General features: G+C 38.1%; 1 protein-coding gene across 1 annotated transcript in view; it reads left to right on the top strand.

Annotated features, from left to right (window-relative positions):
* Positions 1–13,305, top strand: part of PYCR3 (pyrroline-5-carboxylate reductase 3) — an 88,075-nt gene that overhangs the window by 46,855 nt on the left and 27,915 nt on the right. Inside the window, exon 5 of the mRNA XM_053715440.1 lies at positions 3,387–3,479. Within this exon, the coding sequence (XP_053571415.1) occupies positions 3,387–3,479 (93 nt within the window). The remainder of the gene's footprint in view (positions 1–3,386; positions 3,480–13,305) is intronic.

Below are 13,305 nucleotides of genomic sequence, written 5' to 3' on the forward strand. Positions count from 1 at the left end.
AGTAGGGGGCAGACTTTCACTCTTTGCCCAGGCGTGGGCAAGAGATGTTCAGGATCCCTGGGCGTTGGAAATTATATCCCAGGGATATCTTCTGGACTTCAAAGCTTCCCCCCCCAAAAGGGAGATTTGACCTTTCACAATTATCTGCAAACCAGATAAAGAGTGAGGCATTCTTACACTGTGTACGAGACCTCCTAGTTATGGGAGTGATCCATCCAGTTCCAAAGGAGGAACAGGGTTTTTACTCAAATCTGTTTGTAGTTCCCAAAAAAGAGGGAACCTTCAGACCGATTTTGGATCTAAAGATCTTAAACAAATTCCTCAAAGTTGCGTCGTTCAAGATGGAAACTATTCGTACCATCCTACCACTGATCCAGGAGGGTCAATATATGACTACAGTGGATCTAAAGGATGCTTATCTTCACATTCCGATACACAAAGATCATCATCGGTTTCTCAGGTTTGCCTTTCAAGACAGGCATTACCAGTTGTAGCTCTTCCCTTTGGATTAGCTACAGCCCCATGAATCTTTACAAAGGTTCTAGGGTCGCTTTTGCCGGTCCTAAGGCCGCGGGGCATAGCAGTAGCCCCTTATTTAGACGACATCCTGATACAGGCGTCAAACTTCCAAATTGCCAAGTCTCATACGGACGTAGTACTGGCATTTCTGAGGTCGCATGGGTGGAAAGTGAATGAGTAAAAGTGTTCTCTATCCCCACTCACAAGAGTTTCCTTTCTAGGGACTCTGATAGATTCTGTAGAAATGAAAATTTACCTTGACGGAGTCCAGGTTATCAAAGCTTCTAAATTCCTGTTGGGTTCTTCATTCCATTCCGCGCCCTTTGGTGGCTCAGTGTATGGAAGTAATTGGCTTAATGGTAGCGGCAATGGACATAGTGCCGTTTGCACGCTTACATCTCAGACCGCTGCAACTATGCAGGCTCAGTCAGTGGAGCGGCGATTGCACAGATTTGGCCCCTCAACTGAATCTGGACCAAGAGACCAGGGATCCTCTTCCCTGGTGGCTATCTCAGGTCCATCTGTCCAAAGGTATGACCTTCGCAGGCCAGATTGGACTATTGTAACAACAAATGCCAGCCTTCTAGGTTGGGGTGCAGTCTGGAACTCCCTGAAGGCTCAGGGATCGTGGACTCAGGAGGAGTCTCTCCTTCCAATAAATATTCTGGAACTAAGAGCGATATTCAAGGCTCTTCAGGTTTGGCCTCAGTTAGCAACTCTGAGGCACATCAGATTTCAGTCGGTCAACATCACGGCTGTAGCTTACATCAACCATCGAGGGGGAACAAGAAGTTCCCTAGAGATGTTAGAAGTTTCAAAAATAATTCACTGGGCAGAGATTCACTCTTGCCACCTATCAGCTATCCATATCCCAGGTGTAGAGCACTGGGAGGCGGATTTTCTAAGTCGGCAGACTTTTCATCCGGGAGAGTGGGAACTCCATCCGGAGGTATTTGCACAACTGATTCTCCGTTGGGGCAAACCAGAACTGGATCTCATGGCGTCTCGCCAGAACGCCAAGCTTCCGTGTTACGGATCCAGGTCCAGGGATCCCAAGGCGACACTGATAGATACTCTAGCAGCGCCCTGGTCTTTCAACCTGGCTTATGTGTTTCCACCGTTTCCTCTGCTCCCTCGACTGATTGCCAAGATCAAGCAGGAAAGAGCATCGGTGATTCTGATAGCACCTGCGTGGCCACGCAGGACCTGGTATGCAGATCTAGTGGACATGTCATCCTTTCTACCATGGTCTCTGCCTCTGAGACAGGACCTTCTACTTCAGGGTCCTTTCAACCATCCAAATCTAATTTCTCTTAGGCTGACTGCCTGGAGATTGAATGCTTGATTTTATCAAAGCGTGGTTTCTCCGAGTCAGTTATTGATACCTTAATACAGGCACGAAAGCCTGTCACCAGGAAAATTTACCATAAGGTATGGCGTAGATATCTTTATTGGTGTGAATCCAAGGGTTACTCATGGAGTAAGGTCAGGATTCCTAGGATTTTATCTTTTCTCCAAGAAGTTTGGAAAAAGGATTGTCAGCTAGTTTCTTAAAGGGACAGATTTTTGCTCTGTCTATTCTTTTGCACTAGCGTCTGGCAGATGTTCCAGACGTTCAGGCATTTTGTCAGGCTTTAGTTTGAATCAAGCCTGTGTTTAAACCTGTTGCTCCACCATGGAGCTTAAACTTGGTTCTTAAGGTTCTTCAAGGAGTTCCGTTTGAACCTCTTCATTCCATAGATATCAAACTTTTATCTTGGAAAGTTCTTTTTTTTTTTTTTTTTTTGGTAGCTATTTCCTCGGCTCGTAGAGTCTCTGAGCTATCTGCCTTACAATGTGATTCTCCTTATCTGATTTTTCATACGGATAAGGTAGTCCTGCGTACCAAACCTGGGTTCTTACCTAAGGTGGTATCTAACAAGAATATCAATCAAGAGATTGTGGTTCCATCCTTGTGTTACACAATCTGGACGTGGTCTGTGCTTTAAAGTTTTACTTACAAGCTACTAAATATTTTCGTCAAACATGTCTACTCTGGACAGAGGAGAGGTCAAAAGGCTTTGGCAACCTCTTTTTCTTTTTGGCTAAGAAGCTTAATCCGCTTAGCCTATGAGACTGCTGGACAGCAGCCTCCTGAAAGGATTACAGCTCATTCCACTAGAGCTGTGGCTTCCACTTGGGCCTTTAAAAATGAGGCTTCTGTTGAACAGATTTGCAAGGCGGCGAATTGGTCTTCGCTTCATACTTTTTCAAAATTTTACAAATTTGATACTTTTGCTTCTTCGGAGGCTATATTTGGGAGAAAAGTTTTACAGGCAGTGGTTCCTTCCATTTAAGTTCCTGCCTTGTCCCTCCCTTCATCCGTGTACTTTAGCTTTGGTATTGGTATCCCACAAGTAATGGATGATCCGTGGACTGGATACACCTTACAAGAGAAAACACAATTTATGCTTACCTGATAAATTTATTTCTCTTGTGGTGTATCCAGTCCACGGCCCGCCCTGTCATTTTAAGGCAGGTAATTTTTAAATTTAAACTACAGTCACCACTGCACCCTATGGTTTCTCCTTTCTCGGCTTGTTTTCGGTCGAATGACTGGCTATGACAGTTAGGGGAGGAGCTATATTACAGCTCTGCTGTGGGTGTCCTCTTGCAACTTCCTGTTGGGAATGAGAATATCCCACAAGTAATGGATGATCCGCGGACTGGATACACCACAAGATAAATAAATTTATCAGGTAAGCATAAATTGTGTTTTTGTATGTAGAGCTTTTACTGGGCAGCTGTTTCATGCAGATCTGTACTGTGCATTTATAAATAGGATTATGATACCTCTATAACTTTGTGTCTTTCCTCCTCTCCTGTAGGTTTACACGTTTGCAGAAGCTTTAGCAGATGGAGCTGTTAAGATGGGAATGCCGAGCGTTTTAGCCAGGCAGATCGCAGCCCAGACGCTGCTGGTGAGTTTAGGAACCCGGTACACACTCTGTGTAACGTAGCTGTCTGTATCAGTATTAAATGTTCTGCATCTTTGGCTCTTTATTATGGGAATACTATCCCTGATTATGTTATGTCCTCAGAACTCTCTTATCTTCCGTAGAGATATATACGCTAGCACGACCAGAGATATAAAGGTGACCAGCATGCACCAGTAGTATCGCTAATTTCTTTCTTAGATTTATTCCAGTAACTTTATATGTTGTATAGAACTGGTTACCCAGATATACTGCAGCCTCTCCACATTAATACACAGCTTTAAGGCTCTGCAGAATGATGCACTAATTCTTTACAGTGTGCCCTTTATGCAGGAATGATTCCTTGTTAAAGTGTTAAGCACATAGGTAAATACCCATTTATTGTAGGTCAGGCAGAACATGGCCTGTGAGCCAATCATGAGCAACGGTTGCACTTAGCAACCAATCACTGTTGGTTTATTGCTTGGGAGCTGCAATACACCATGTGGAACTTGTACCTATACATTTTTGTAAGGGTTAAAAAATCCCCCCTTTAAACGGACATGATAGTAAAAATTAAACCTTTATGGATCAGACAGATCATGCAATTTTAAGACTTTTCAAATTACTTCTATTAGTAAATTCAATGTGTTCTCTTGGTATCCTTTGTTGAAAAGCATACTAGGTAGGTTCTGAAGCAGCAATGTTCTATTGGGAGCTAGCTGATGGTTAGTGGGTATACAATATGCCTCTTGTCATTGGCTCACCAGGTATGTTCGGCTTACTCCCAGTAATGACACTCATAGGTTCTTATGCTACTTTACAGATCATTAGTTAGGCCTCATCTGGAATATTGTCTACAGTTCTGGAGACCATATCTTCAGAAATATATCAATAAACTAGAAGCTGTCCAAAGGAGGCTACTACATGGTACACGGTCTAAAATATAAAGCGTACAAAGAGACTCTACCATCTAACGAGGTATAGTTTAGAGGAGAGAAGGGAAAGAGGTGGCATGAGAGAAACCTTCAAATATATGAAGGGACTTAATAAAGTGGAGGCTGAAAGCATTTTCCACAAAAAACAAAAAAAAACCAAGGGTAGCAGATTCAGGAGAAATGTGAGGAAGCATTTTATTTTTACATTAAAGGTGGTGGATTAATGGAACAAACTTCCAATAGAGGTGGTAAACACAAAGAATGTAAAGGAATTTAAAAATGCCTGGGACATGCATAAGGCTATCCTAAGGAAACAGTAACATGTAATATGTGTAGCCTTGATAGGACATGCATAAGGTTATCCTAAGAAAACAGTAACATGTAATATGTGTAGACTTGATAGGACATGCATAAGGCTATCCTAAGGAAACAGTAACATAATATGGGTAGACTTGATAGGACATGCATAAGGCTATCCTAAGGAAACAGTAACATGTAATATGTATAGACTTGATGGGACATGCATAAGGTTATCCTAAGGAAACAGTAACATGTAATATTTATAGACTTGATGGGACCTACATAAGGCTATCCTAAGGAAACAGTAACATAATATGGGTAGACTTGATAGGACATGCATAAGGCTATCCTAAGGAAACAGTAACATAATATGGGTAGACTTGATAGGACATGCATACGGCTATCCTAAGGAAACAGTAACATAATATGGGTAGACTTGATAGGACATGCATAAGGCTATCCTAAGTAATAAGTAACATGTAATATTTATAGACTTGATGGGACATGCATAAGGCTATACTAAGTAATAAGTAATATGTAATATGTGTAGACTTGATGGGACATGCATAAGGCTATCCTAAGGAAACAGTAACATGTAATATGTGTAGACTTGATGGGACATGCATAAGGTTATCCTAAGGAAACAGTAACATGTAATATGTGTAGACTTGATGGGACATGCATAAGGCTATCCTAAGGAAACAGTAACATGTAATATGTGTAGACTTGATGGGACATACATAAGGCTATTCTAAGGAAACAGTAACATGTAATATGTGTAGCCTTGATGGGACATGCATATGGCTATCCTAAGGAAAAAGTAACACGTAATATGTGTAGACTTGATGGGACATGCATAAGGCTATCCTAAGGAAACAGTAACATGTAATATGTGTAGACTTGATGGGACATGCATAAGGCTATCCTAAGGAAACAGTAACATAATATGGGTAGACTTGATAGGACATGCATAAGGCTATCCTAAGTAATAAGTAACATGTAATATTTATAGACTTGATGGGACCTACATAAGGCTATCCTAAGGAAACAGTAACATAATATGGGTAGACTTGATAGGACATGCATAAGGCTATCCTAAGTAATAAGTAACATGTAATATTTATAGACTTGATGGGACATGCATAAGGCTATCCTAAGGAAACAGTAACATGTAATATGTGTAGACTTGATGGGACATGCATAAGGCTATCCTAAGGAAACAGTAACATGTAATATGTGTAGACTTGATGGGACATGCATAAGGTTATCCTAAGGAAACAGTAACATGTAATATGTGTAGACTTGATGGGACATGCATAAGGCTATCCTAAGGAAACAGTAACATGTAATATGTGTAGACTTGATGGGACATGCATAAGGCTATCCTAAGGAAACAGTAACATGTAATATGTGTAGACTTGATGGGACATACATAAGGCTATTCTAAGGAAACAGTAACATGTAATATGTGTAGCCTTGATGGGACATGCATATGGCTATCCTAAGGAAAAAGTAACATGTAATATGTGTAGACTTGATGGGACATGCATAAGGCTATCCTAAGGAAACAGTAACATGTAATATGTGTAGACTTGATAGGACAAGCATAAGGCTATCCTAAGTAATAAGTAACATGTAATATTTATAGACTTGATGGGACATGCATAAGGCTATACTAAGTAATAAGTAATATGTAATATGTGTAGACTTGATGGGACATGCATAAGGCTATCCTAAGGAAACAGTAACATGTAATATTTATAGACTTGATGGGACATGCATAAGGCTATACTAAGTAATAAGTAATATGTAATATGTGTAGACTTGATGGGACATGCATAAGGCTATCCTAAGGAAACAGTAACATGTAATATGTGTAGACTTGATGGGACATGCATAAGGTTATCCTAAGGAAACAGTAACATGTAATATGTGTAGACTTGATGGGACATGCATAAGGCTATCCTAAGGAAACAGTAACATGTAATATGTGTAGACTTGATGGGACATACATAAGGCTATTCTAAGGAAACAGTAACATGTAATATGTGTAGCCTTGATGGGACATGCATATGGCTATCCTAAGGAAAAAGTAACACGTAATATGTGTAGACTTGATGGGACATGCATAAGGCTATCCTAAGGAAACAGTAACATGTAATATGTGTAGACTTGATGGGACATGCATAAGGCTATCCTAAGGAAACAGTAACATAATATGGGTAGACTTGATAGGACATGCATAAGGCTATCCTAAGTAATAAGTAACATGTAATATTTATAGACTTGATGGGACCTACATAAGGCTATCCTAAGGAAACAGTAACATAATATGGGTAGACTTGATAGGACATGCATAAGGCTATCCTAAGTAATAAGTAACATGTAATATTTATAGACTTGATGGGACATGCATAAGGCTATCCTAAGGAAACAGTAACATGTAATATGTGTAGACTTGATGGGACATGCATAAGGCTATCCTAAGGAAACAGTAACATGTAATATGTGTAGACTTGATGGGACATGCATAAGGTTATCCTAAGGAAACAGTAACATGTAATATGTGTAGACTTGATGGGACATGCATAAGGCTATCCTAAGGAAACAGTAACATGTAATATGTGTAGACTTGATGGGACATGCATAAGGCTATCCTAAGGAAACAGTAACATGTAATATGTGTAGACTTGATGGGACATACATAAGGCTATTCTAAGGAAACAGTAACATGTAATATGTGTAGCCTTGATGGGACATGCATATGGCTATCCTAAGGAAAAAGTAACATGTAATATGTGTAGACTTGATGGGACATGCATAAGGCTATCCTAAGGAAACAGTAACATGTAATATGTGTAGACTTGATAGGACAAGCATAAGGCTATCCTAAGTAATAAGTAACATGTAATATTTATAGACTTGATGGGACATACATAAGGCTATCCTAAGGAAACAGTAACATGTAATATGTGTAGACTTGATGGGACATGCATAAGGCTATCCTAAGGAAACAGTAACATAATATGGGTAGACTTGATAGGACATGCATAAGGCTATCCTAAGTAATAAGTAACATGTAATATTTATAGACTTGATGGGACATACATAAGGCTATCCTAAGGAAACAGTAACATGTAATATGTGTAGACTTGATGGGACATGCATAAGGCTATCCTAAGGAAACAGTAACATAATATGGGTAGACTTGATGGGACATACATAAGGCTATCCTAAGGAAACAGTAACATGTAATATGTGTAGACTTGATGGGACATGCATAAGGTTATCCTAAGTAATCAGTAACATGTAATATGTGTAGACTTGATGGGACATGCATAAGGCTATCCTAAGTAAACTGTAACATGTAATATGTGTAGACTTGATGGGACATACATACGGCTATCCTAAGGAAACAGTAACATGTAATATGTGTAGACTTGATGGGACATGCATAAGGCTATCCTAAGGAAACAGTAACATGTAATATGTGTAGACTTGATGGGACATGCATAAGGCTATCCTAAGGAAACAGTAACATGTAATATGTGTAGACTTGATGGGACATGCATAAGGCTATCCTAAGGAAACAGTAACATGTAATAAGTGTAGATGTGATGGGTCATGCATAAGGCTATCCTAAGGAAACAGTAACATGTAATTTGTGTAGACTTGATGGGACACGCATAAGGATATCTTAAGGAAACAGTAACATGTAATATGTGTAGACTTGATAGGACATGCATAAGGCTATCCTAAGGAAACGGTAACGTAATATGTGTAGACTTGATGGGACATACATAAGGCTATCCTAAGGAAACAGTAACATGTAATATGTGTAGACTTGATAGGACATACATAAGGCTATCCTAAGGAAACAGTAACATGTAATATGTGTAGACTTGATGGGACATGCATAAGGCTATCCTAAGTAATAAGTAATATGTAATATGTGTAGACTTGATGGGACATGCATAAGGTTATCCTAAGGAAACAGTAACATGTAATATGTGTAGACTTGATGGGACATACATAAGGCTATCCTAAGGAAACAGTAACATGTAATATGTGTAGACTTGATGGGACATGCATAAGGCTATCCTAAGGAAACAGTAACATGTAATATGTGTAGACTTGATGGGACATGCATAAGGCTATCTTAAGGAAACAGTAACATGTAATATGTGTAGACTTGATGGGACATGCATAAGGCTATCCTAAGGAAACAGTAACATAATATGGGTAGACTTGATAGGACATGCATAAGGCTATCCTAAGTAATAAGTAACATGTAATATGTGTAGACTTGATGGGACATGCATAAGGCTATCCTAAGGAAACAGTAACATGTAATATGTGTAGACTTGATAGGACATGCATAAGGCTATCCTAAGTAATAAGTAACATGTAATATGTGTAGACTTGATAGGACATGCATAAGGCTATCCTAAGTAATAAGTAACATGTAATATTTATAGACTTGATGGGACATACATAAGGCTATCCTAAGGAAACAGTAACATGTAATAAGTGTAGACTTGATGGGACATGCATAAGGCTATCCTAAGGAAACAGTAACATGTAATATGTGTAGACTTGATGGGACATGCATAAGGCTATCCTAATAAAACAGTAACATGTAATATGTGTAGACTTGATGGGACATACATAAGATTATCATAAGGAAACAGTAACATGTAATATGTATAGACTTGATGGCACATGCATAAGGCTATCCTAAGTAATATGTAACATGTAATATGTGTAGACTTGATGGGACATGCATAAGGCTATTCTAAGAAAACAGTAACATGTAATATGTGTAGACTTGATGAGACATGCATAAGGCTATCCTAAGGAAACAGTAACATGTAATATGTGTAGCCTTGATAGGACGTGCATAAGGCTATCCTAAGTAATAAGTAACATGTGATATGTGTAGACTTGATGGGACATGCATAAGGTTATCCTAAGGAAACAGTAACATGTAATATGTGTAGCCTTGATAGGACGTGCATAAGGATATCCTAAGGAAACAGTAACATGTAATATGTGTAGCCTTGATAGGACGTGCATAAGGCTATCCTAAGTAATAAGTAACATGTGATATGTGTAGAACTTGATGGGACATGCATAAGGTTATCCTAAGGAAACAGTAACATGTAATATGTGTAGCCTTGATAGGACGTGCATAAGGCTATGCTAAGTAATAAGTAACATGTGATATGTGTAGACTTGATGGGACATGCATAAGGCTATCCTAAGAAAACAGTAACATGTAATATGTGTAGACTTGATAGGACATGCATAAGGCTATCCTAAGGAAACAGTAACATGTAATATGTGTAGACTTGATAGGACATGCATAAGGCTATACTAAGTAATAAGTAATATGTAATATGGGTAGACTTGATAGGACATGCATAAGGCTATCCTAAGTAATAAGTAACATGTGATATGTGTAGAACTTGATGGGACATGCAGAAGGTTATCCTAAGGAAACAGTAACATGTAATATGTGTAGCCTTGATAGGACGTGCATAAGGCTATGCTAAGTAATAAGTAACATGTGATATGTGTAGACTTGATGGGACATGCATAAGGCTATCCTAAGAAAACAGTAACATGTAATATGTGTAGACTTGGGGGGGTAGTTATCAACGTGTCAACTTTCCTGCCTTCGCCGGCCCAATACGCCCGCCTAAGCTCGCCTACCTTCGCCGCCGCGGACCTGAAAAAATACGCCTAAGTTATCAAAAAAAGCTGTCAAAAAGCCACGGGGCGATGAGCAGCGGACTGTGAGAGTTATCACTCATCCGATCTCGCTGCTCTTCGGCTGTTTGACAGCTTTCTTGCTAGCCTGTGACTAGGCACTCACACTAAACTACACTGTTCTACCCCCTATACCGGCGCCCCCAGAGCCCCCCGCAACTAAATAAAGTTACTAACCCCTAAACCGCCGCTCCTAGACCCTGCCGCAAGTCTTATAAATGTATTAACCCCTAAACCGCCGCTCCTAGACCCCGCCGCAAGTCTTATAAATGTATTAACCCCTAAACCGCCGCTCCCTGAACCCGCCGCAACCTGTATTAAATTTATTAACCCCTATCCTGCCCCCCCTACACCGTCGCCACCTATAATAAATTTATTAACCCCTATCCTGCCCCCCCTACACCGTCGCCACCTATAATAAATTTATTAACCCCTATCCTGCCCCCCACTACACCGCCGCCACTGTAATAAAATTATTAACCCCTAAACCTAAGTCTAACACTAACCCTAACACCCCCAACTTAAATATTAATTAAATAAATCTAAATCATATTTCTATTATGAACTAAATGAATCCTATTTAAAACTAAATACTTACCTTTAAAATAAACCCTAATATAGCTACAATATAAATAATAATTATATTGTAGCTATCTTAGGATTTATTTTTATTTTACAAGTACCTTTCAATTTATTTTAACTAGGTACAATAGCTATTAAATAGTTATTAACTATTTAATAGCTTACCTAGCTAAAATAAAGAGAAATTTACCTGTAAAATAAAAACTAACCTAAGTTACAATTACACCTAAAACTACACTATACTTTAATAAATTATTCCTATTTAAAACTAAATACTTACCTGTAAAATAAACCCTAATATAGCTACAATATAATTAATAATTACATTGTAGCTATCTTAGGATTTATATTTATTTTACAGGTAACTTTGTATTTATTTTAGCTAGTTAGAATAGTTATTAAATAGTTATTAACTATTTAATAACTACCTAGCTAAAAGAAATACAAAATTACCTGTAAAATAAATCCTAACCTAAGTTACAATTAAACCTAACACTGCACTATCATTAAATAAATTAAATAAACTACCTACAAATAACTACAATTAAATACAATTACATAAACTAACTAAAGTACAAAAAATAAAAAAAGCTAAGTTACAAAAAATAAAAAAAATAAGTTACAAACATTTAAAAAGATATTACAACAATTTTAAGCTACTTACACCTAATCTAAGCCCCCTAATAAAATAACAAACCCCCCCCAAAATAAAAAAAATGCCCTACCCTATTCTACATTAAAAAGTTCAAAGCTCTTTTACCTTACCAGCCCTTAAAAGGGCCTTTTGTGGGGGCATGCCCCAAAGAGTTCAGCTCTTTTGCCTGTAAAAGAAAAATACAACCCCCCCAACATTAAAACCCACCACCCACATACCCCTAATCTAACCCAAACCCCCCTTAAAAAAACCTAACACTAATCCCCTGAAGATCATCCTACCTTTAGTTGTCTTCACTCAGCCGAGCCACCGATGGAACTGAAGAGGACATCCGGACCGGCAGAAGTTATCCTCCAAGGGGCGCTGAAGAAATCAAAAATCAAAAGGCCCTTTTAAGGGCTGGTAAGGTAAAAGAGCTTTGAACTTTTTTAGTGTAGAATAGGGTAGGGCATTTTTTTATTTTGGGGGGGTTTGTTATTTTATTAGGGGGCTTAGATTAGGTGTAAGTAGCTTAAAATTGTTGTAATATGTTTTTAAATGTTTGTAACTTATTTTTTTTATTTTTTGTACTTTAGTTAGTTTATGTAATTGTATTTAATTGTAGTTATTTGTAGGTAGTTTATTTAATTTATTTAATGATAGTGTAGTGTTAGGTTTAATTGTAACTTAGGTTAGGATTTATTTTACAGGTAATTTTGCATTTCTTTTAGCTAGGTAGTTATTAAATAGTTAATAACTATTTAATAACTATTCTAACTAGCTAAAATAAATACAAAGTTACCTGTAAAATAAATATAAATCCTAAGATAGCTACAATGTAATTATTAATTATATTGTAGCTATCTTGGGGTTTATTTTACAGGTAAGTATTTAGTTTTAAATAGGAATAATTTATTAAAGTATAGTGTAGTGTTAGGTGTAATTGTAACTTAGGTTAGTTTTTATTTTACAGGTTAATTTCTCTTTATTTTAGCTAGGTAAGCTAATAACTATTTAATAGCTATTGTACCTAGTTAAAATAAATTGAAAGGTACCTGTAAAATAAAAATAAATCCTAAGATAGCTACAATATAATTATTATTTATATTGTAGCTATATTAGGGTTTATTTTAAAGGTAAGTATTTAGTTTTAAATAGGATTCATTTAGTTCATAATAGAAATATGATTTAGATTTATTTAATTAATATTTAAGTTAGGGGGTGTTAGGGTTAGTGTTAGACTTAGGTTTAGGGGTTAATAATTTTATTACAGTGGCGGCGGTGTAGTGGGGGGCAGGATAGGGGTTAATAAATTTATTATAGGTGGCGACGGTGTAGGGGGGGCAGATTAGGGGTTAATAAATTTATTATAGGTGGCGACGGTGTAGAAGGGGGCAGGATAGGGGTTAATAAATTTAATATAGGTGGCGACGGTGTAGGGGGGCAGAATAGGGGTTAATAAATTTAATATAGGTTGCGGGGGTCCGGGAGCGGCGGTTTAGGGGTTAAACTATTTATTTAGTTGCGGCGAGGTGCGGGATCGGCAGGATAGGGGTTAATAAATTTATTATAGAGGGCGGCGGTATAGGGGGGGCAGGATAGGGGT

The sequence above is a fragment of the Bombina bombina genome, chromosome 5 (assembly GCF_027579735.1).
Source record: "Bombina bombina isolate aBomBom1 chromosome 5, aBomBom1.pri, whole genome shotgun sequence".
In the NCBI taxonomy this organism is placed as follows: Eukaryota; Metazoa; Chordata; class Amphibia; order Anura; family Bombinatoridae; genus Bombina; species Bombina bombina.